This window comes from Triturus cristatus, chromosome 5_2, assembly GCF_964204655.1.
Source record: "Triturus cristatus chromosome 5_2, aTriCri1.1, whole genome shotgun sequence".
Taxonomy (NCBI): Eukaryota; Metazoa; Chordata; class Amphibia; order Caudata; family Salamandridae; genus Triturus; species Triturus cristatus.
Window position 1 is genome coordinate 231,235,967 of NC_140588.1, and position 24,316 is coordinate 231,260,282.

At 43.8% G+C, this 24,316-nt stretch overlaps 1 protein-coding gene across 1 annotated transcript in view; it reads left to right on the forward strand.

The window, feature by feature from the left end:
- The window catches only part of CARMIL1 (capping protein regulator and myosin 1 linker 1), a 995,540-nt gene that overhangs the window by 668,778 nt on the left and 302,446 nt on the right, over nt 1–24,316 (forward strand). Inside the window, exon 18 of the mRNA XM_085607022.1 lies at nt 1,111–1,192. Within this exon, the coding sequence (XP_085463148.1) occupies nt 1,111–1,192 (82 nt within the window). The remainder of the gene's footprint in view (nt 1–1,110; nt 1,193–24,316) is intronic.

Sequence of the window (24,316 nt, forward strand, 5' to 3'; positions counted from 1 at the left end):
ATATTTTTGCCTTTGCCAACGTTTGCTATAATGATGAGGGCCCAGCAGCTCCCATAACAATAAAGGTTCACAAAACCATGTCAAAACAAGACATGCATTGACAAAACCAAAAGGCTGAACTCCAGGGTCTTACCTGCTTGTTTATTTTCATGTTTCCTATAAATTGTTTTTGAAACTGGTTACACTGATTTTCCATTATGAATATTTTTGGGAAATACTAGCATGCATCAACACATTTCAGTAAATGATGCTTCAAACAAATGGTACCTAAAATTTCACAGTAGTTTAGCAAAACGTTTTTTTCCTAGTTGCATTTTATTTATGAACATTTAATTTTGAAAGTGAAGAATCATGAATCTTGCTCTCAAGATTTTGCATATATTTGCATCTAATCAGAGAACATCCTGGAAGCATTATATGTTCCTTCATATTGTTAAACTTTGCAAACGTGTACACATTTTGTATACATGAACCACTGTCAGTAGTGCAGGCTGAACTTACATTGCCTTAGAGCACTCACCCTAATAATAAAGTCTTTGTATTAATGGACCATAAATACATGTTCGAACAGCATTAACAATATGGACACAAATATTTCCTCCACTGCAGACAATGCCCTTCCTTGATCCATAATGTAGTACTGTGATCTGGCATCCAAAAGGTTTGTGCTGGAGGGTGGGGAAGGGCAAAATAAACATGAGAACCTGCTATCCTTGACCTCAAACAGTATTTCCTGGGCATCGGGCTATAGGAATTCCACACCCCTGTTTAGATGTTTTGACATCTGATACGCTAGGATTTTTACCTGTGTAATGTGTACAGTGTTTAAGAAACATCATACTTTGACATGATATTTGCTGCAAAAAGTGCAGCAGTTTTCGTTAGGTGCCCTCCCAAATCAGAGCATAGTTTCATTTTTGAGAAAGCACGACCTCCAATACATCTAAGTGCATATCCATTTATCCTCACTAAAGACCATATCACTTTTCAAAACGTTTAACTATGTAACAGCCAAAATGAAACTAAAATCACCCACTGATTATTTGTTTTGTGCTGAGAATTAACAGTGGTGTGTGTATCCATTTCTAAGATGTTGTTTGTTGTGTTCAGTTACGATCAGGTGGTGCACAGGTTTTGGAAGGCTGTATAGCAGAGATACCCAACATCTCAAGCCTGGACATTTCAGACAATGGTGAGTAGTAAAAACATGTTCTATGGTGTTTGACCTAAACAAAACGTTACATTACATCTTGTAATTTTCAAGTGCCTACCATTGTAATGATCTTACACAGAGGTCTTTTTAACAACTGTTTGTTGACACCAGTGGTCATGCAGATCTTGCCCTTAATTAAATGAACGGTGTGTCAATAAAGTTTTATATATATATATATTCACTGAAAAAACCATAGGTTTCACACATGTTATAGTTAGCTGGACATTTCACTCGTAAAAAACCAATGAAATTCCCCCGTTATAGTTAGTGCAGGCAACTATAACTCACGCGACCGCAATCCTCTGCTGATGATGTCAAATATTACATCACTGATGACATATGTGTCTTTATGAAAAATAAATATTTGTAATATATGTATAGCTAAAGATACAGTATTAGCATCAACAGAGGATTGCGGTCGCGTGAGTTATAGTTTCCTGCACTCACTATAACGGGGGAATTTCATTGGTTTTTTACGAGTGAAATGTCCAGCTAACTATAACATGTGTGAAACCTATGGTTTTTTCAGTGAATTTGCAAGGTTTTTTAAATGCTAATTCCTAACTATAACGTGTGTGAAACCTATGGTTTTTTCAGTGAATTTGTACGGTTTTTTAAATGCAAATTTTTTTTTTAGATTTTTGGTAAACCTATGTATAAAATAATATATGTGCTATATCCTGCATTATGGAATGGTTAATTTTTTTTTTTTGCATTTTTTTCCGTGAGCGTACGGTAAGCTGACGCTACGCGCTCCGTACGTCATAAGTATGGTGCGCTTACGTGATACGTGACGTACGCGTACATGCATGCGCGTTGCGCGGAAGCAACGTCGCGGTTACGCAGGGGCGTGTAATGCGCATGCGCGAGTGCGTCTTACGTACGCGCTCCGTAAGCGCTCCGTAAGCGTCACCTTTGCGCATGCGTACTTGTTTACGAGCGCGTACCGTAAGCTTACGGAGCGCGCACGGTAGGTCATGTGATCCACAAAGAACACTTTTCATTGGTTGAAACTACTTTCAGTTCCAGAAACTTCCCACACCACACCCATTCCCCTCATTACTGCTTGAGATCCCCTAGGAGAAGGAGCTGAATTGACATTGAGATACAATGGCAGAGCAGCAGACCTCTTCTGAGAGTGAGCCTAGCAGCACCATCATCAGACAGAGGAGGAAACAAAAGGATTCTTTTGTGTGGGAGTATTTTTGCTTTTCCAGAGGGGCAGAAAAAGGTCAATGCTCCATTGGTCACTTGCACACTTTGTGACCGTGTTTTATCTAGAGGAGATCCAAGGAAGAAGTATTCCTTTGGAAATCACTCTATGATGAGACACCTTAGGGATAAACATCCCAGGACCTTTGCTCGACATACTGGAGAAAACTCTTCAGTAAGTCACCGGAGCCCAACCTCAGAAGCTCAGCCGAGTACATCATCGGCAGCTCAGCTGAGCCCTTCCTCTGAGGTGGGAGCATCACCTTCTTCTGCTCCTCTGGACATTAACCCTCGATTTCGGAGGGTTTCAATGAGGTGTACAACGTGTTGTGGTCTTATTGTTTTTGGGGAGACCAGTGTTTCCCTTATGAACAATAAGATAGACCAGCACGTTTGTAGACGCTCATAATATTCCCATTCTTTCTTTCCTCCATCCCTGTATTAACCCAACGGCTCTTTTAAGAGCCAACCTTACCTCACAATTTTTTTATTTTTTTTTTAAGCTTTCCTTTTTGAAAATTTTTTTTGCCATGCGCGCACGGTACGCGTAATAGTTACGTGAAGTTCGCGGAATTTTCCCTCGCAGAATTTCTCCGTTTACGCCGTGCGCGTACGCTACGCGCATTCGGCGATTTCTCGAAAAAAAATTAAAATTAATTTTTGCCCTTGGGGGTCCTTCTGGGACCTCCTGACCAAGGCTAGGGGGTCAGGAACTGTCCACCCTGCCCCTTTTTCACGTTCTCCACATTTGTTTTTCACCCCTTCAGACTGCGAGAGACAAAATGGCGGCCGACACTTCCTGGTTTCGACCGATTCGAATGTTTACTGAGATCTAACAACCAATCAGAATCACGCTCGTGCACGGCGGCGTGCGCGTACGGTAAGCTTACGGTACGCGCTCCGAGCGCGCCCATAGATATATATATATTGATTCAAATGCTATTTTCTCAGGAAATACTGAACAGATTTACACGAGACCCTCAAAAGGCACATCCCTGACCTGAGGGCTACCTCTCTGCCAAATTTCAAGTAATTCTGTTCAGCCGTTCGGGCTGTAGCTCGGACTAAAGGTCCTATGGAAAAATGCATGGGGAAAACGTGTTTTGGGACCCCCCCTTTTTCTCAGCCCCCGCTTGACGAATCCCCCCGAGACTTTCAGGGTAGGAGCGGAGCGGAGCGCCCCACCTATTTTGAGAATTTCGCGAGGATTCGTCAATCGGCGCCAAAGTTATTCCAAATAGAATGTTGCGGATTTCCTATGGAAACACGGTCCTAACTATAACTATCTACTGGCGACCGCCAGTAGATAATATATATATATATATATTTATTTATATATATATATATGCACACACACGTATATATGCAAATCAGTTTGTTTCCCCGCACCTATGGCTAGTGCTGCAGTACATGGACAAGCGAGGAAGCCTGTTACATTTCACCTACACAAGGTCTTTATTTATTGCTGTTCAAAGAACCACCGTGTACACACCGAAATGCTGCCACAAGTTGTGTTTATTCATGCAACAGCTGCAAGCAGCCAACATGTTTGGTGATAAAGGCTTGGTGCCGAAATGCGTTGGGTGTTTGCAGCTGTTGCATGAATAAATAGACCTTTGGGAAGCATTTAGGTGTGTAAACAGTGGTTCTTTAAGCAACAGTGAATAAGGAACTTGTGTTGGAGATTTTATTTATATATATATAAATATATATATATATATATATATATATATATATATATATATATATATATATATATATATATGTTACATAGTGGCGGTCGCCAGTAGGTAGATCTAGTTAGGACCTATTTTCCATAGGAAATCTGCAACATTCTATTTGGAATAACTTAGGCGCCGATTGACGAATCTTCCTGAAATTTTCCAAACCTTTGGCCAGCTCCGGTCCGCTCCTACCCTGAAAGTTTCACGGTGATTCGACAAGCGGGGGCCGAGAAAAAAGGGGAGTCCCAAAACACGTTTTCCCCATGCTTTTTCCCATAGGACCTTTAGCCGCAGCTACAGCCAACTGCTGAACGGAATTACACCAAATTTGGCAAAGAGGTAGTCTTCAGTTCAGACTCTTGCCTTTTGCTTAAATGTTGTAAATCCCTTCAGTAGTTCCTGAGAAAAGTAGAGATAAAAGTACATATATATCTATGGCCTCGGAGGATCCGCGCACCCTCCCGATCACGAGCTGAATTTTAATTGGCTGCCAACACTCTGAATCAGGAAGTGTTGACAGCCATCTTGTGCCTCAATAGAACCGAGGCACAAGAAAACCAATAAAAAAAAGGCGCAAAACGCGAACAGGGGGCACTCAGGGGGGTCCCACAAGGACCATGTCATGAATGATGTAATATGTGACATCATCAGCAGTGGATTGCGGGCGCGCGAGATGTAGTTAGTACAACTAACTATATCGGAGGAATTTCAATGGTTTTGTTCGAGTGAAATGTCCAGCTAACTATAACACCCCTAAAACCTATTGTTTTTTCAGTGAATTTCTAAGGTTTTTTAAATGCTAATTCCTACCTATATCAGGCCTGAAACCTATGGTTTTTTCAGTGATATATATATATAATCTACTGTCGATCGCCAGTAGATAGTTATAGTTAGGACCTATTTTCCATAGGAAATCCGCAACATTCTATTCCCAATAAGTCTGGCGCCGGTTGACGAATCCTCGCGAAATTATCCAAACTTTTGGCCAGCTCTGCTCCGCTCCTACCCTGAAAGTTTCGTGGTGATTCGTCAAGCGGGGGCCGAGAAAAAAGGGGGTTCCCAAAATGCGTTTTCCCCATGCAATTTCCCGTAGGATCTGTTGTCGCAGCTACAGCCCGAACCGCTGAACGGAATTACACCAAATTTGGCAAAGAGGTAGTCCTCAGTTCAGACTCGTGCCTTTTGCATAAATGGTGTGAATGTGTTCAGTAGTTCCTGAGAAAATGTGGGTAAAAAAGTTAGTGATATCTATGGCGGGGAGGATCCGCCCACCCTACCCGCACCCTCCCCGAACCGAGCGCGCACCCTGACGATCACGTGCTGAATGCTAATTGGCTGTCGAGTGTCTGTCTACATTCGAAACCAGGAACTGTTGGTGGCCATTTTCTGCCTCGGTAGAAGCAAGGCTGAAGAAGCAAGGGGAATAAGTATGTAAAACATATAAAGGGGGCAGTGTGGAAATACTCTGACTCTCTAGATCTGCTTAGGGGGTCCCAGAAGGACCCCCTGGGGCCCCCTTTTAAAAAAAAAATCGTCGAAATGCGCGCACCGTTGGGTGCACGGATTCTCTCGCGTTGGGTGCGCGGATCCAAGGAAAAAAAAATTGACATTTTTGGGAGATAAACATCAAGCTTAAGTGTCTTGTTCTTGACTATGGAATGGGGTCCATTTACAATAACAATCTACGCTTTCATATGCAAGAGATGTATAGGAGAGATGGAGTACACTTTACTGATGAAGGAAACAGAATCTTCCTCAACAACTTTAGACTCTGTATAGGTACTTACTTATAAGTACCAAAAACTCTCAATGAACACAACGGCTCTTTTTAGAGCCGCTCAAGAAAATTTGCTCTTTTTTTAAACCAGGAAAGTTAGTTCTTAGAAGAACTTTTTTTTTTCTTTTTTGGATTTTTAATTTTTTTGTACTTTTTGGAACAATTTTGTTATTTTTTTCTTTTTTTCAAAAGGAAAAAAAGACAACAGGAGGAACAAAACAGTCAACTTCTGCACAAAAATAAATAAACACAAGTTTAACACTTGTGGTTTTGCTGCGCTCGGCAGATTAGTTCAATTGACTGCTCGCCGTAACATAGCAGTTTGTTGCATTTAATGCAACTAATTTTTAGTTTTCCAAATTCTGGGCGTATGTCCAGGTGAGTGCTTGATGGTGATGCTGCAGAAGTGCTTGCCACTGCTGGCTGAGGCTGCTGTCGGAGTCTTCTGCATTCCTGCTTGGCCAGGTTCACGGGATGCAGAGTCTTCAGGTGTTTTAACATACTTGCAGTCCCACAAGAGAATTTTTTTGATGGATCTCCTCTGGAAAGCACTCTTTGACATATTTTACATGTCACTTTTGTAGAATTAGTATTATTTTGTCCTTCTGGGAAGGTAAAAAATTTCCACACCACAGAGGTGTATCTTTATGTGCGTGGAGGTTCCACAACAAATTCCTCATCGGACGAATGGTCTGATTCTGATGGTGGCTGCTGTGCAGAAGCCATTGTCTTCAGAAAAATTGCAGCTGTGGAAATCTTCCCCAAAAACTTTCTTCTAGTTCTAAGGTGTGAGATGTTCCTCCAAATAAGCTCAAAGAAGAATGATTTAAATGGGTGGGGTCTTTCAATAGTTAGAATAGGAAGTGTAATGAACCAATCAAATCTCTTTTTTTGCAGGTCACATGGAATCCGCGCGCCGTGCGCTTACGCAGCACGCACCCAGCGCGCATCCGCGAAATTGAATTTTAAAGGAATATAGGATTAGATGTAAAAATATATTACTTTCATGAGTAGTTTACAGTTTGTGTTCAATTAATATTCACATGAAATACATATAAATATGTTTTTTTAAATGTTATATATTTCGCCGGATCCGCGCACCCATCGCGTCATACACGCATATGACGCATCGCGTATAGGCTTGGATTCGCGTACCGGTCGCATTGCAAACACATACCCAAAGCATACCGTGCGCGGATGCTTTCGTGTAGGGATCGAGAACGGTGCGCATAGGGTGCGCGAATCCCCCAAAAATGGAGAAAAAAAATAAAACATAAAGTTTTGAAAATATAGTTTAAAAAATAGTTTTAAAAATATAAAAAAATAGTTTTAAAAAACCAATAAAAACAAATATTATTTTTTAATTTTTAAAAGAATTAATTGAAAAAATAAGTTACAAAAATGGTGATGAAATAGTATTAAAAAAAATAATTAATGAAATTGACACACTGAAATTGAAAAATATAGAAATCCAATGAAAATCATTAAACATGATATCTTTTGAGATAAGTTATAGATAGGAATTAGCATGTACGAAACCTTTGAAATTCACTGAAAAAACGATAGGTTTCATGCACGTTATAGTTAGGAATTGGCATTTAAAAAACCTTTGAAATTCACTGAAAAAACCATAGGTTTCAGGGGCGTTATAGTTAGGTATTGGCATTTAAAAAACCTTAGAAATTCACTGAAAAAAACATAGGTTTCAGGGGCGTTATAGTTAGCGGGACATTTCCCTCATACAAAACCCTAGAAATTCCCCCGTTATAGTTAGTTCAGCTAACTATAACTCGTGCCCCCGCAATGCACTGCTGATGACGTCACATATTACATCACTCATGACATGGTCAGTGACATCACTAATGACATCTCAAATAACATCACTAAAGGTTCATTAACAACGTAACGTTTAAAACTCATGAAACTACAGAAATGCACCAGTTATAGTTACCATAAGTAACTATAGCTCATGCCCTAATTACCCTACATATCACATCACTCATGACATCTTGTAATGCAGCATTGATAATATCACTGCAACATCTGCAATGAAATTATTGATGAGAAAGCTGTGCATGGCAGGAGCACGAGTTATCGTTAATTTACGGCATTCTTTTAGTTTAAAACATAAGATTTACCTAACTATAACTTTACCTTAACCTTTGTTAAAAAGAGAGAGAGAGAGAGAGAGAGAGAGAGAGAGAGAGAGAGAGAGAGAGAGAGAGAGAGTGTGTGTGTGTGTGTGTGTGTGTGTGTGTGTGTGTGTGTGTGTGTGTGTGTCGGTGATGTGAATATATATAATGTGTCTAGCATTGAATATAAATAATTTGTAGGTGAATAATGTGTATTCCTTTTCATCTGAGCGTAATTCCCAGTATCAAAGCCCAAGTCTTTCTTTATTGCCCACCACTGGAGCACATGACCAGTCCAATTTCAAATTTTTTATGCAGGTATATCCCCACATGTAGATATATTTGGTGTAATTTACTTAAGTTCCCTGTCCCCCTTACATGCCAGGTTATAATTTCATAGCAATATACAGCCATCAAAAGTATTGGGTGTGACCAGGAAGTGGTGAGTTCAGATCTAAAAATACATCCATAACAACCCCGCATTCCCTGTGTGAGCTATGGTAGCATTTATAAGTGCTATTGTGAATCTCTTAGATAATGTAAGTCTCCTGTTTAAAATTCAGCATAAACAAAACATTAACAACCCTTCCTAGACTCGTCATAGATCCGTGCAGGCCCTTCCTCAGCAATACAAGAACATTATCCATTCTTGGAGTCATGGCAACTCTACTAGGCAATTAAATAATGTGGAGAGGGTGGCTCTGAGGAATTTGGCAAGATTTTTCTTCCTCCCGGGTATGTAATGATCTTGAGCTTATGGTTACAGGATGATGCTATATGTGGGCCCTAAATTCCAATAATTCTCTAATTTCCACCTCAAGCATTTAACAATTGTCCCATAAGTAGACTTAGCAGTGCACCCTGCAATCCTGGAGGCTCGACAGCAAGGGACAGGACACCACCTTCAGAAAAGAACCCTGCTTCGATGGCAGATAGTTGAAAGAAAAAAGTTGTTTACAGCAGATCATGGACAGTCATCGGTGTAATCCTGGGTGCTTGATCAGGGTCCTCCCCTTCATTGATGGTTCTGCTTGATCACATTGACAGTTTTGTTGCAGAGTCCATCATTTCCAAATCATCTTGTAGTTTGTTGATCCTCTATATCGTGATCCTCTCCAAGATTTCCTTGTGCTCAGCATTGTTTAGCTGTCAGTTTGGTTGCTTTCTGAGTCTTATGGATAATCAGTTTCCTCGTAGGTCTCTTAAGTTTGGGTTGCAGTATTTCCAGACTTTTTTCAGTGGCCCATATGTCAATCTATTTTCTGGTTTCTGAGGGTTCTGTAAAGAAATAGAGTTTTCTGCCATCAGTCACTTTTAGCTTGGTAGGAAACATCAGTAGAAACTTTTAAGTACACTGACTTAAAGGTTTGCTTAATTTCGCGTACGTGCTACATTTCTCTAAACTGCAGCCACAAATACTGGTGGTAGGAAGATTTTGCTGTCCTGGAGTTTGTAAGGATAATTTTTACATGCTTGCTGAAGTATGCAGTCTCACTCCCTATAATGGAGTTCGCAGGCCACCACTGGCCTCAGTTGAGCCCCTGGAAGGCACGTTTTCACAGGAACCCTATGCCTCGCTGTACAGAGGAAAGTTATGAAAAGCAGCCAGAAGCATCCTGATTCAAAAACCAATTGTCAAAGGAGTGCTATATGGAGGGTCCCTCTATTTTATCTTTTAGCGCGACCGTTAAAGTCCTCTAGTCTTTGCTCAAGAAAGTACATACTGTATCTATGAGGTTCAGTTGATTGGCCTTCATTCTACCAGTAAACGTTTGCTGGTCATCATGTAGGAGGGAAAGGTCTATGTCCTTGTGCCAATTTTATTTTCAGGTTCTTCCTGGGATTTTTTAATGGCATTAACTTGTCTGAGTTTTTCATGGCCCCAGGACAGTCTTCATCTGTTGTAGGGGACATTTTTATCACCAAGTTGCACTCTGACTCTGTGGGCCGCGAAGCAGAGGTACCCAACCAAAGCACCCTGAGTTTTCCTGTTTCTCATTAGGTTGGGGTGAAAGCAGTAAACCAAGCCGCAGGGAGTCACAGAATTGAGGGGCACTGCAGACCTGGCTTTGTAGTGCCATCTATTTTGAGGGGCCATTTTCTAAGCCTATGCCCTCTGTTTCCACTAGGCACTGCTGTCACGTGGTTTTAGGCCACTCCCTATTTACAGTGCTAAGTTAGCTCAATCACGTTAGCTGTTGGAGGACCATCTTGTTGCTTTCGCTGCCTTTGCACCCGACACTGTTGTTACATGTTATTACTTTGAGAAATGCAGACTCGCTCTTGTCTCAAGTGAATGTTATTTATACATCCTTAACAGTTGCTAGTGCCCTTGGTCTGTACATCGAGTAAAGAACTGTTCTAGGACACTAGACGGTGCCGGCTGATTATGTTCAGGGTGATCGTACCACTGTTTAGTCACAACATGCACGCAGCTGCAAATACCAGAAAGTCGAGGGCTTTAATAACACAGCGCAGCATATTGTTAGGGCATTCGATAGAAGAGCTGTTGCAGAGAACACTGAGCTGATCCTGTGATGTGATACACCTGAGCTGATCTATACGGTATGGGGTCCCCTATGCAAGCCTATGAGACCTTCTAATAGTCTAATAATATATTATTAGTAACTAGAGAAAGGAGGGTGGTTATTTTCCACTGTCATTATAATATGATCGCTCCTTTTATATTCTATGGTATTGTAACAATGTTAATGGTAATGATCTTAACCATTTGTCTACTTATGTTAGCCAAAGTATTGTATAACAGGACTCGAGGTTTATGAATAAATTCTTTAAACTTTACTGTGTCTTAGTTATTCTGTTGTGGACTAATATATATGTGCAAACGGGTATTTCGGGTTCCCACCATTCCTGAGAATAACTAAGTCACTTGTTCTGGGTTGTCTATACATTGGGACCGCCGAGCTAAATCTCGGATAACAAATGTGACACTAAGCTAGTCGGATAAGGGGTTCTTAGTTCTGAGGGGAGTTTCTGGTACACCACAATTCTCTAAGGTTCTGGTTTCCTGCGCATAGTTCTGTGCATACGCAGAATCCCTACAACATGGCGCACCTAACGTTTGGTCTTAATATCTGAGATGCCTTAGTAGTGCTTTTTATTAGTCCACAACGCCCTCACTCTGGTTTCCGGATAACGGGAGTGACGGCTTAACCTACCTAGGTTTTAGGCTATAGGTTCTTTCAAGCTTGATAATAAAAAAGGTTAAACTAATATAAGCCCAAGTGCTACTAAAGATCTCGTTGTATCTTTTATTTTAAGTCCTTATGGCGGTAGAAATTCCTGCTCATAGTAGGGTGTCTCTGCGTGCTCATTTGAGGACGTATGGGGTGCCCGATGACGGGATGGCAGTGGTATTTGTCGTGAGTGCAAGTGCTACTTACCCTTATGAGTTGTTTTACTCTTGGGTTACCTTTGAAGCTGTGGAAGACGTTGATAAAACGTTCCACAAATACACTGCTACTCAGGTGCCTCTACATTATACCCCATATATGGCATTAGAAATTCCTATTTCTACCTGGCAACACACTATTTGGTTTAATGGCGCCCTCCCCCACACGGTCACCCCGGCGAGACTGGGTCCTTTGTCTATTGAAGGAGCTACTTGGCCGGTGCTGGCCGGACATACACCTCATCCACGCTACCTGACGGTAGGGGTGGATAGCTTACGTATACTACACACGACCCTGATTACGGTCCATAGGGCGTTAGTGCAGTATGTGTCGCGCACTGTACAGGTGGGGGCACCTGCAGTTGCGGGACACGGGGCTGATCACCATCATGCGGTTGTGATTAGTCCTGTAATGGTAAACGCGGTTGTTGGCAAGCGCCCCCAGAATAAGGATGAGTATCCTTATTGGCTTGCAGAAAAATTTGATCAACTAGAAGCCGTGTTTCCTAACACTAGTCCTGTGGATAAACACAGGATACTCACTATTACTTTGCCGAAAGAACTGGTCCCAGACATTGTCGATTGTGACAATTGGGGCAAGGTCTTTGCCGCGACCTATTCGAAGTGCTTCGGCACTACGTCTATGTCGGTACTACCTTCCGTTATCAAGAAAGTCCAGGAGGACCATGGGGCGGAGGCAGCTATTGAATTGGGAATGCGGCTTATCGACAGCTTCGATATAGTATGTTCCATGATTATGGGAAATCTCAAAGGAGATGCCATGCAGTTTCAAGTGGGAAACATGATGGCGCTTATTGCGGATGACGATAAGCCGAGGGAGTTTGCAAAAGTTATTGCGAAAGCCTATAGGATGGTTGGACGTAGTGCCCTAGGCGTGAAACCCGTCATCAAAATTCCTGATGTAGTACAGCACACTAAAGTGAGTTCGTCTACAAAAGACGATAAACCCAACTTTCCAAAACAAAATTGGCGAGCTAAAAAACAAGATAAACAGCAACAGAAACAGGAGACTCGTCCTGCGTCCCCAGTTCAGGCTTATGTTGAACGCACTTATGATTTGCGTGATCGTTCTCGTATTAAGTCACCTGATAGGTTTCAGGTTCCTGACCAGCGCTCTCCTCGTTCTTCACAGGAAACAGCGGCTTCACACTTTGGTGGAGGAGACCGTGGGAGAGGCCGGGGTGCTCAAGGTCGAGACCAGCCCCGACAGGAGGACAGAAAAGGCAAGCAGGAGGATTCTGCACGTCCACGTCCCCCGTTTCAGAAAAAGAAGGTTGCTGCAATCTCAGCGAAGTATGCCTCAGATGGTACGGACACAGCTTCTGAACATGAAATGGGCGCTGACGCTGCTAGACAGCGCGGCGGAAGTTACAGTAGTGCGGGAAGCACTGCGTCCATTTCTGGAGGCGACAGCAACTAAAATCTATGTAACAGTAGAAACTGCTGATACTCGCGTAGCCCCCCCGGAGAGATTATTTGACATAGTCCTCAATATTGAGGGTGACATACAACGAAAAATTAACGCGGTATTTTGGGATAATCTAACGACCACCTATGATATACTATTGGCAGAGAAAGATTGGCCCCCGGCTTTCGTTCTAAACGCTCCAAGGGGGGAAGAAGTCATTCTTCCTTCTTTTGGACACGTAGTGCCCAAGAAGGAGTCTAAGAAGTTGGCCGAGGAGTGGGCGCGGGTGCTTGCACCTGCGTTGTATCGTAATCAGGTGGGGTGGGATAAAAGTTCTACCCTCCACGAATTTCCATTGCGGTCCGACCCCCAGCCTCAGCCCCAATACCCTATGCGTCGTGAGGCTCGGTCTCACGTCGCGGCTATCCTTGAACAATTGGAATATCAGGGTGTAATTGAAACGTGTGTGTCATCCATGAATAATCCTTTATTCACTGTAACGAAGCCTGACGGATCGTACCGCCTAGTTTTGGATTACCGGCATTTAAACTCGCACTGCTGGAATTGTGCGGTGCAAAATACCCATAGTTCAGCCCTCGTAGATAGTCTTGTGAGAAAAAGGTTCAAAACCACACTCGACTTGTCCAATGGTTTTTATTGCCATAACATATCCCCTCATAGTTATGAGTGGACCGCTTTTACTTCGGGTGGTAAACAAAAAGTGTTCAAAAGGCTCCCAATGGGCTATAAAAATAGTCCTGGGGTATTTGCTGCCCGTGTGGTCTCTCTCTTAGAGATGGTAGACCCGGAGGCGTACTCGTACGTTGATGACATCTACTTAACAGACGACGAGTTGCTTCCACACCTTGCTCGTGTGGACAACATAATTTGTATGTTTGCGGACTTTGGTTACAAGTTTAACTTTAAGAAGTCCCACATTGCCGAGTACACAGTTTTATTCTTGGGGTACGAACTCAACAATGAGGGCCGAGGCTTGGCTCCGCAGTTCCTTGAGAAATGCGCACGCCTTCGTATCCCTACGACACTGAAACAACTTCAATCGTTGCTGGGCTTTCTGAATTTCGGTCGTACCTACATTCCTGAATATGCCCAGCGTATCAAGACATTATATGCCTTGGTGCAACCTACTTTTACCAAATCTTGCTGGCTGCCAGAGCATTCGGCTGCATTGCACTCTTTGCAGTCTGACCTTCTTACTGCGATATATTTACAAACTCGTGATAACCACAAAAACCTGGTCATTAGAATTGTACCGGGTGCTGAGGGGTTCACGTACTTAACATACAATGAAGGCGACACTGTCCCCATTGCTTACAAATCTCATTTATATACTTCGGCTGAAATGCGTTTCTCCACTGTCGAAAAAGTTTTGACAGCAGTTCAGATGGCAATCCTGAAAGAAAGAGCGCTATCACAGGGGAAACGCATGATGGTGGTGACACCATTTCCTGCCCTAGAGGCAGTCACTAAAGCAAGTGTGCCGAATTCTAAAGCTTTGCATCCACGGTGGATACAATGGGCAACCTCCTTAGCCTCACATGATGTCGAATACATTTTTGACGCAGGACTTCAGACTCAGGAGAGTTTGGAGTATGAATTAGTTCATCCGGCTCCACTTACATTGCGCCCGTTGGAGGAGTTCCATTGTGTCATATACACTGACGGGTCCGCGCAACCCGCAACTGGATCAAGGCACGCTTATTCAGCGGCTTGCGCAATTGTTGTTGGTACTTTCGTGAATGGTGAATTCGTTCAGGATGCGGTGCATACGCAGACTTTGGGTGATTGTACCGCACAATTGGCGGAGCTTAGAGCTCTGGTGCTTGCACTGGAGTTTGCTGATTATAAAGTCACAACTCTTATAGTGAGTGATTCTTACTATTGTGTACAATCTTACAACGACAATCTGATGTTTTGGATTGCGAATGGCTTTCGTGATTCGAAAGGTGGCACAATAAAGCATAAAACGCTTTGGGCTAGGGTGTCTGAACTGAAATGCAGTCTACCCCTTGTGAGTGTTATTCACACTCTTGGTCACCAACGAGTTGGTGTCCATGCTGTCGGTAACAGTTTGGCTGACGAGGCAGCTAAAACAGCAGTGGCAACATACTTAGTAGCAGCAGTTACAAGATCCAAAAGTAAGATCGATGATGACATCTTGGCAGCTATTGCTGCTTCAGAGACTGGGGAAAACTTCCCCAGAGGTTTCCCTTCTCGATACCATTATCACTTAAGTCCTGATAACGTCCCGTTAGTGAGGATTAATGATGTTGGGGATAGGGTTATTCCCAATTCGGACTGCAGACCTGCATTGGTACAAGCTGCGCACGAGGGTGTTGCGTCAGCGCACGCCGGAGTGTCCGCAACTGTGTCACTGTTGCAACAGCGTTATTGGTGGTACGGTTTGTACAAACATACACGGACTTATGTCCTCAATTGTGGAATTTGCCAACAAATAAAGCCGTCTACGGTGGCACGTCCACCACAAACGCAGCTGCACATTTCTAATCAACCACTAGCGTGTGTTTATTTAGATCACTGCTGTCCTTTTTCCTCGGACACTGCGTACAAGTATATCTTGGTTGCAGTAGATTCGTGCACACGTTTTCTTTGGGTGTGGCCACACAGGAGTGCTGACGCCAGGACTGTCATCAAAGCATTGCGTGTCTTTATAGGGAGTTTTGCATGTGGCACCCTTCACTCTGATCAGAGCCCTGCGTTCGCCTCTAAGGCTTACAAAGAAGCTATGAGAAGTTTGGGGGTCCAAGTCAAATTTTCGTCTCCATATCGGCCTGAGGGCAATAGTGTTGTGGAACGAATGAACCGTGACCTAAAGCAATCATTGACGGCCCGGGTGTTAGGTACTGGCAAAAACTGGCTATCCCATTTGTATGACGTCCAGCGTGCACTTAATAATCTCCCTAGAAGGTCTCTGGGTGGGAGGACCCCGTACATGATGCTCTTCGGAGTTCGAATGTTTGTCCCTGACCTTGAGGGTCTCGACATGGCGAGATGCCTTGGTGCAACCTACTTTTACCAAATCTTGCTGGCTGCCAGAGCATTCGGCTGCATTGCACTCTTTGCAGTCTGACCTTCTTACTGCGATATATTTACAAACTCGTGATAACCACAAAAACCTGGTCATTAGAATTGTACCGGGTGCTGAGGGGTTCACGTACTTAACATACAATGAAGGCGACACTGTCCCCATTGCTTACAAATCTCATTTATATACTTCGGCTGAAATGCGTTTCTCCACTGTCGAAAAAGTTTTGACAGCAGTTCAGATGGCAATCCTGAAAGAAAGAGCGCTATCACAGGGGAAACGCATGATGGTGGTGACACCATTTCCTGCCCTAGAGGCAGTCACTAAAGCAAGTGTGCCGAATTCTAAACATTTGCATCCACGGTGGAAACAATGGGCAACCTCCTTAGCCTCACCTGATGTCGAATACATTTTTGACGCAGGACTTCAGACTCAGGAGAGTTTGGAGTATGAATTAGTTCATCCGGCTCCACTTACATTGCGCCCGTTGGAGGAGTTCCATTGTGTCATATACACTGACGGGTCCGCGCAACCCGCAACTGGATCAAGGCACGCTTATTCAGCGGCTTGCGCAATTGTTGTTGGTACTTTCGTGAATGGTGAATTCGTTCAGGATGCGGTGCATACGCAGACTTTGGGTGATTGTACCGCACAATTGGCGGAGCTTAGAGCTCTGGTGCTTGCACTGGAGTTTGCTGATTATAAAGTCACAACTCTTATAGTGAGTGATTCTTACTATTGTGTACAATCTTACAACGACAATCTGATGTTTTGGATTGCGAATGGCTTTCGTGATTCGAAAGGTGGCACAATAAAGCATAAAACGCTTTGGGCTAGGGTGTCTGAACTGAAATGCAGTCTACCCCTTGTGAGTGTTATTCACACTCTTGGTCACCTACGAGTTGGTGTCCATGCTGTCGGTAACAGTTTGGCTGACGAGGCAGCTAAAACAGCAGTGGCAACATACTTAGTAGCAGCAGTTACAAGATCCAAAAGTAAGATCGATGATGACATCTTGGCAGCTATTGCTGCTTCAGAGACTGGGGAAAACTTCCCTAGAGGTTTCCCTTCTCGATACCATTATCACTCAAGTCCTGATAACGTCCCGTTAGTGAGGATTAATGATGTTGGGGATAGGGTTATTCCCAATTCGGACTGCAGACCTGCATTGGTACAAGCTGCGCACGAGGGTGTTGCGTCAGCGCACGCCGGAGTGTCCGCAACTGTGTCACTGTTGCAACAGCGTTATTGGTGGTACGGTTTGTACAAACATACACGGACTTATGTCCTCAATTGTGGAATTTGCCAACAAATAAAGCCGTCTACGGTGGCACGTCCACCACAAACGCAGCTGCACATTTCTAATCAACCACTAGCGTGTGTTTATTTAGATCACTGCGGTCCTTTTTCCTCGGACACTGCGTACAAGTATATCTTGGTTGCAGTAGATTCGTGCACACGTTTTCTTTGGGTGTGGCCACACAGGAGTGCTGACGCCAGGACTGTCATCAAAGCATTGCGTGTCTTTATAGGGAGTTTTGCATGTGGCACCCTTCACTCTGATCAGGGCCCTGCGTTCGCCTCTAAGGCTTACAAAGAAGCTATGAGAAGTTTGGGGGTCCAAGTCAAATTTTCGTCTCCATATCGGCCTGAGGGCAATAGTGTTGTGGAACGAATGAACCGTGACCTAAAGCAATCATTGACGGCCCGGGTGTTAGGTACTGGCAAAAACTGGCTATCCCATTTGTATGACGTCCAGCGTGCACTTAATAATCTCCCTAGAAGGTCTCTGGGTGGGAGGACCCCGTACATGATGCTCTTCGGAGTTCGAATGTTTGTCCCTGACCTTGAGGGTCTCGACATGGCGGCGGCAGCCGCGCCTTTTGACTTAGATGACCACTGTACTGTCTTACAGAATCTTCAAGAAACAAGAGACACTCTAGCAAAAGAGCACGTATCTTCTGCGACCGAGGCTGGACTTCAGATTCCGATAGTCGGCTGGCTACCCCGAGTTGGTGATCTGGTCCGTGAAAAGGTGGAGAAGAAGAAGGAGTTTGGACCCTCTTATCGTGCACCAGTGCCGGTGCTTGGAGTTGAGGGTACCCGCACAATTGTTTTGCCTCCACTTCCTGGTCACAGAGACAACAGGTACATTTCGGTTGACAATGTCAAGCTACACAGGGTGGCCGATACTCCATAGTCTGACACCTTCAGTTTCTTGCCCTTCAATGATGCGCAGTGCTGTTGTGGTGCGACCATCTGACGTAGTACCTGAGGTTGCCATTGAAATGCAAGTACTTTCTGATTCTGCTGTTTCACCTGCGGATGGTGCTTTACCGGATGATGCTGAATATTCATATCCTACTGATGTCCCATTGCCCCTTTTGCATTCCACTGACATTCTCCAGTCTAATTCTTCCTTTGGAACTGAATCATTGACTTCCACTGCCCCTTCCAAATTTTCTAAAATTTTTGCCTGGTTCAAGAGACAATTTTTGGTTCCCCCCTGGATTTACATCTGGCTGGTGCTCATTTGCATTTTTTTATTCATGTCCATTGGTTTTGTGGTAGTGTTTTTTAGGTTGATAAATGGACACTACCTGAATGAACGTTCTACAATTAGATTAATTAATGGAACTTTGGCCCCACATTCATCGTCGCACATCATGAAGAGGGACCAGACCTTTGTGAACATCACCGCCTGGCCTGTTCATGATGAAATAGCATGGGATACAGTTAAATTTCAAATTCATGGGCCCACGGAAGTGATAAATGTGCCATCTGTATATCGTGTTTCTATGGGTGATGTGGTTAAGCAAGACATTCGATCTGACGATTGGGATGTTAAAGCTATAGAGACACTGTTTTCTGATTTAAAATACTATGCCGCATTTGATACTGAGGATTTGTATTTGAATAATGAAAACTATGCAGAACAGTTTTGTTATCAACATTATGGCACACATTTTCTTCATAGGGCAACCACATTTCGTAGTTTAGTCAATTTTACGCAGCGGGAACATTGCCCTGCCCCGAAGGTTGGTAGTTCAAAAACAATGGTCGGAAAGTTTTCATATTTTTCAGATTTCAGTATATCCAATAATGCTTCTTTTTATTTTAAGCTTAAGGACGAACCTGTTTCAAAGGTGCGTTTGACCCACACTAGATTATTGTTTTCCAAGTCCTTTATGGACGATTTGGCAATTGGAGGGTATGACGTTTGGAAACATACTATTGATCTCAAGTCGGTCTGGGGAACTAAATCTTGGCAAGTACAAGGTACAGAAGCTTTACATCGTGCCTGCCTCATCCCAAACCACATGTTATTTTTAAATTCTACTATTTTTCAGACAACCTGTTTTGGATTGGCTATCTCAAAAAAATTAAATTCCCCCTCGATCCCGGATCTGAGAGCTTATCCTGGTTGGGAAAATCACACAGATCTGTCCCTTACTATGTTGCAGTCTTTAGTTTCTAATTCCACCTTCAATATTAGTGCATTAGACCCTGCAGGTTGGTTAATATGGCAGAAAAGTTCGGATACCTGTCAACGTAGATTTTTGGGGTTAATTCCCGGGTACATACAGGATAGAGTAGACCCACGTTTTCTGTCCTCACACGCTGTCACTACTTACTCGGTGGGTAAATTGTGCCAGTCATGGTTGCAACATTCCACATTAGATTCTGTTAAAATTCACTTGTCACGTTTACATGAAAAAATTGATTTGAATGATTTTGTTAAAGGTCCAGCATTGGGAAGATCCAAAAGATGGGTGTATGCTGTTTACAACGAAGTATGGAAGTTGTCCCAGATTGAGGCTGCCTCCAGACTCCGTGCTATTGACCAAGCCAATATGGAAAAAGTGTTGGCAGTAATAGATAATAGTATTAATACCTTATCTTCAAGAATATATACATTAGATAACATTGTTTCATCTGTTGTAGATATTGTCCAAGACGATGTGTCGGTTTTATATCATGGTCAAAATCAATTGCGATCGATTATGCAATTTGCTTGGACTTTGCAGACGTTAAAGGCGGGGAAAGTACCATGGGATTACATGAATATTTCGTCTTTATTCCGCCCATTTAATCTGTCAGCAAAACAACAATTCATGTCCATGAAAGATGCTACATATTCGCTACTGCATATAGAAAAATTAGAACCTTTGCCTTTTTCTGTTGCTGAGTCGGATTATGCAGTGTGGCTCGTACATGGAATGGTAACTTTACCCATTTCTATGTATAAGTTTAGTTCGTGCATGAAACATTATGCCTTAGGCAGATTTGAAAAACTTGGTTCTGCCTTCTTGCATGAAGTCTGGTCTCTCCCATTTACATATCGTTGTGAGAGAGACGGCAAAGAAGTTTATTTGAAGGGTGAGGAGTGTACGTCTGCTCCTGATCATTCTGTAGTATGTAGACATATCCAATTACATGGATCGTGTAATATGAATGCCCCTAATTTAGCTTGCGTTTTGAAGGGCATTCCTGTGCCAGTTATAACGCCGTCATTTACGCTGCTTGCTAATGGTAGTTATCTGCTTCTAAATAGTGAGGCTTGCTGTGGGATGTTAGCAGGAATTCCCTATATTGTTTCAGTTTCACGAAGAGTAGTTTGCTGTAATAACGTGCTTTTCCCACCCCCGCAAGGCCGACTGGATATATCCATCTGGCCGACGATTCCAACCTTGAAAGCAGAGTTCAATAGGATGAGCAGAATAAGGGCTCTTTTGTCTCAAAAGGAGGTTGCGTTGACTTCGTCACAAGAAACATTTCTCCTTCAAGTTGCGAACACTCGCACGGAAGTTCAAGCACTTTTGAATACTGACCTCCCCCTACATTTTGGCACACTAATACACACTATCTTCAATGCTTCTTCTACGACTGGTCTGGTGCACTTTTTTAAAATTGTAGGCTCTGGCCTTGTGACGTCTTTCCAGTCTATCTTTGGTGTAATACCAGCTATTTTTCATTCTATTTTTTCTGGGGTCTTCGGAGGGTTTCCTCTGATACTCGCATTAATTGCTGGCATACTCCTGTTGGTCTGCGCACTACGCTATGGCTGCACGACTTGCGCTACTCGACCACGGATCCAGCATGTTCCATCTGCGTAGCCGGATGTGGGAAACTTATGGGACTTTACCACTGGCTACCTTAAGTATCGCTTATGGATTATCCTTCCGGTTCCCGTATTTTACTTGTGTACAGCCTGTTTTTCACTGTCTCGAATGTCCGTTCCAATGGGCTCTGGATGTGTGTCTGTCAAACTTGGTGTCACCTGACCTGGATTTTGATCGACTGATGTATCCCTTAGTGGTTCATGAGTTTGACTGTTCTGGAGTCGGGTTTATGGCCTTGGGTGCGGCGCATGGAGTCCTTGGATTATGGGATATCGAGAAAGCAGCAGTTGACTTCCTGGCACGAAGTTACATCGAGATGCCTGCTTCTTGTCCACGTGGAGTGCTTGATGCTCATTTCCCTGTGGAACACGTGTGTTCTTTTTCTTTGCTGAACTGGATGTCCGACAATTTTGCGGATGACTCAAATGATTTTCTACTGGAAGCCGCAGCTGCGTATGCTGCTTATACTTTCCTACATTGACTGCCTGATGGCGAGTCGAATAAAGTTTTTTTTTTTTTTGCCATCTTTTCACAAACGATCGTTGGCTTCTATGGACGATGGATTGTGTTTTTACATTTTTTCTCTTCCTCTCATTTTTCTGAACTCTCATTTCAAGCTCTTTAGTCTGCATCATTGATCTTGAACTCTGCGTTCTGTAAAAAAATTCGCCCCTGGTTATACCGTGGTTCGATCAAAGGGGGATGTCACGTGGTTTTAGGCCACTCCCTATTTACAGTGCTAAGTTAGCTCAATCACGTTAGCTGTTGGAGGACCATCTTGTTGCTTTCGCTGCCTTTGCACCCGACACTGTTGTTACATGTTATTACTTTGAGAAATGCAGACTCGCTCTTGTCTCAAGTGAATGTTATTTATACATCCTTAACAGTTGCTAGTGCCCTTGGTCTGTACATCGAGTAAAGAACTGTTCTAGGACACTAGACGGTGCCGGCTGATTATGTTCAGGGTGATCGTACCACTGTTTAGTCACAACATGCACGCAGCTGCAAATACCAGAAAGTCGAGGGCTTTAATAACACAGCGCAGCATATTGTTAGGGCATTCGATAGAAGAGCTGTTGCAGAGAACACTGAGCTGATCCTGTGATGTGATACACCTGAGCTGATCTATACGGTATGGGGTCCCCTATGCAAGCCTATGAGACCTTCTAATAGTCTAATAATATATTATTAGTAACTAGAGAAAGGAGGGTGGTTATTTCCCACTGTCATTATAATATGATCGCTCCTTTTATATTCTATGGTATTGTAACAATGTTAATGGTAATGATCTTAACCATTTGTCTACTTATGTTAGCCAAAGTATTGTATAACAGGACTCGAGGTTTATGAATAAATTCTTTAAACTTTACTGTGTCTTAGTTATTCTGTTGTGGACTAATATATATGTGCAAACGGGTATTTCGGGTTCCCACCATTCCTGAGAATAACTAAGTCGCTTGTTCTGGGTTGTCTATACATTGGGACCGCCGAGCTAAATGTCGGATAACGAATGTGACACTAAGCTAGTCGGATAAGGGGTTCTTAGTTCTGAGGGGAGTTTCTGGTACACCACAATTCTCTACGGTTCTGGTTTCCTGCGCATAGTTCTGTGCATACGCAGAATCCCTACAACACTGCTAGAAAGCAGACTCATTTGATTATGTGCTTCCAGTCAAAGGTCCGATAAGCCACCAGACACTGGAATCTTGTCTACTGTCCATCAGTTCGATGTTAAGTGAGAGGAATTGGGGCAACTCAAGCCACAGAAGTAGCCCCAGCCCAGGTTTGTCTCTAATGGGAGTTGACGCAGGAGTAATTGTTGGGCTGGCACAGGCTCCCTCAAGCCCCCCCAGCCCACACTCACCTTGAGGGTAGGGTGCAACGTCACCAGGTAGGCTGCCACCGCCATCCCAGTTCAGGCACAGTTTTTACTGGGACATTGACCCGGCCTGTGCCACACAGCCTGTTCTCTGTGGCCAGGGTCAGGTTGAGCCCCCCACTCAGGAGATTCCGGGGGGGAGACAACACTACACCAATCCTGGAGCACCTCAACTTCCAACTCCTAACCGATGGCAGAATGATCTACAGAGGCACCCTCACCTACAGACTCCATGGACCATGTCCCAGCTTCTGCAACTCCTTTCCTGAATTCATTGCCCCACTCACCATCGATTCAAAGCACTACATCTTCCTCAGTGTCCTCAGCGTCCATCTCATGACCCCAAAGACGCAACCACTGGCGACCACCTGGAAAACCTGAGCAACATTGGCCTCACCCAACTGGTCACCATCCTCACACATAGCACAGGACACACGCTTGACCCTATCTTTACCGCCAGCGACGGATAATACAGTCATGTCACAGAGCTTACCTGGACCGACCATGCCATCGTCCACTTCACCATTGAAGGATCCTCATGCACACCATCAACCCTCCCACGGCAGCTGGAACAAAGTGACAGAGAACCAATGGACTGACGCCCTCAATACCACCCATCCCGACCCTGCCCCCAACCTGGAACAGACCGTCAAGAACTTCCTTTACTGGATCACAAAATGTTGCTCCTATCAAGCCTGCCAAGACCAGCAGATCCACCAAACAAACTAGCTGGTCTACACCCAAACTCAGGACTATGAAACTTGACTGAAAACGTCTAGAAATACGATGGCACATCAGCAAAGATCCCCCAGTCCAAGCCATCCTCAAGTCAGCCCTCAACAAATACCATTGCATCGAAGCCAGCTCCAACCATAGCAAGGAACTCGTCAACATCACCAGAGAGATCTCCTGCCCTTCAGCCACAGAGAACACCATCCCCCTTCCAAAGAACCCTGCAACCCTTGGCTGACTGCTTCCACAGCACAATATCCATTATGTACAGCAACTTCAAACCCACCCCACCAACCTCTACAGGCCTCCTTACTCCAACCAACACCACTCACAACCATCCGCTCACCGCATGGAATCCGCTCACCACACAGACCACCACAACAGTCATTAACTCCATCCACTCTCTAGCACCCACAAACCCCTGCCCCACCACCTCTTCAGAAGCAAGAAATTCTGCTGCAAGCTCATCTCCATTCTTAATGCATCCATCACCACAATCACCTTTCCCATGCAATGGAAACACACAGGGGTCCGGCCCCTCCTGAAGAAACATTCCGCCGACCCCAGGAAACTCAAGAAGTACCAGCCCATCTCTCTGCTCCCCTTCTTTGCCAAA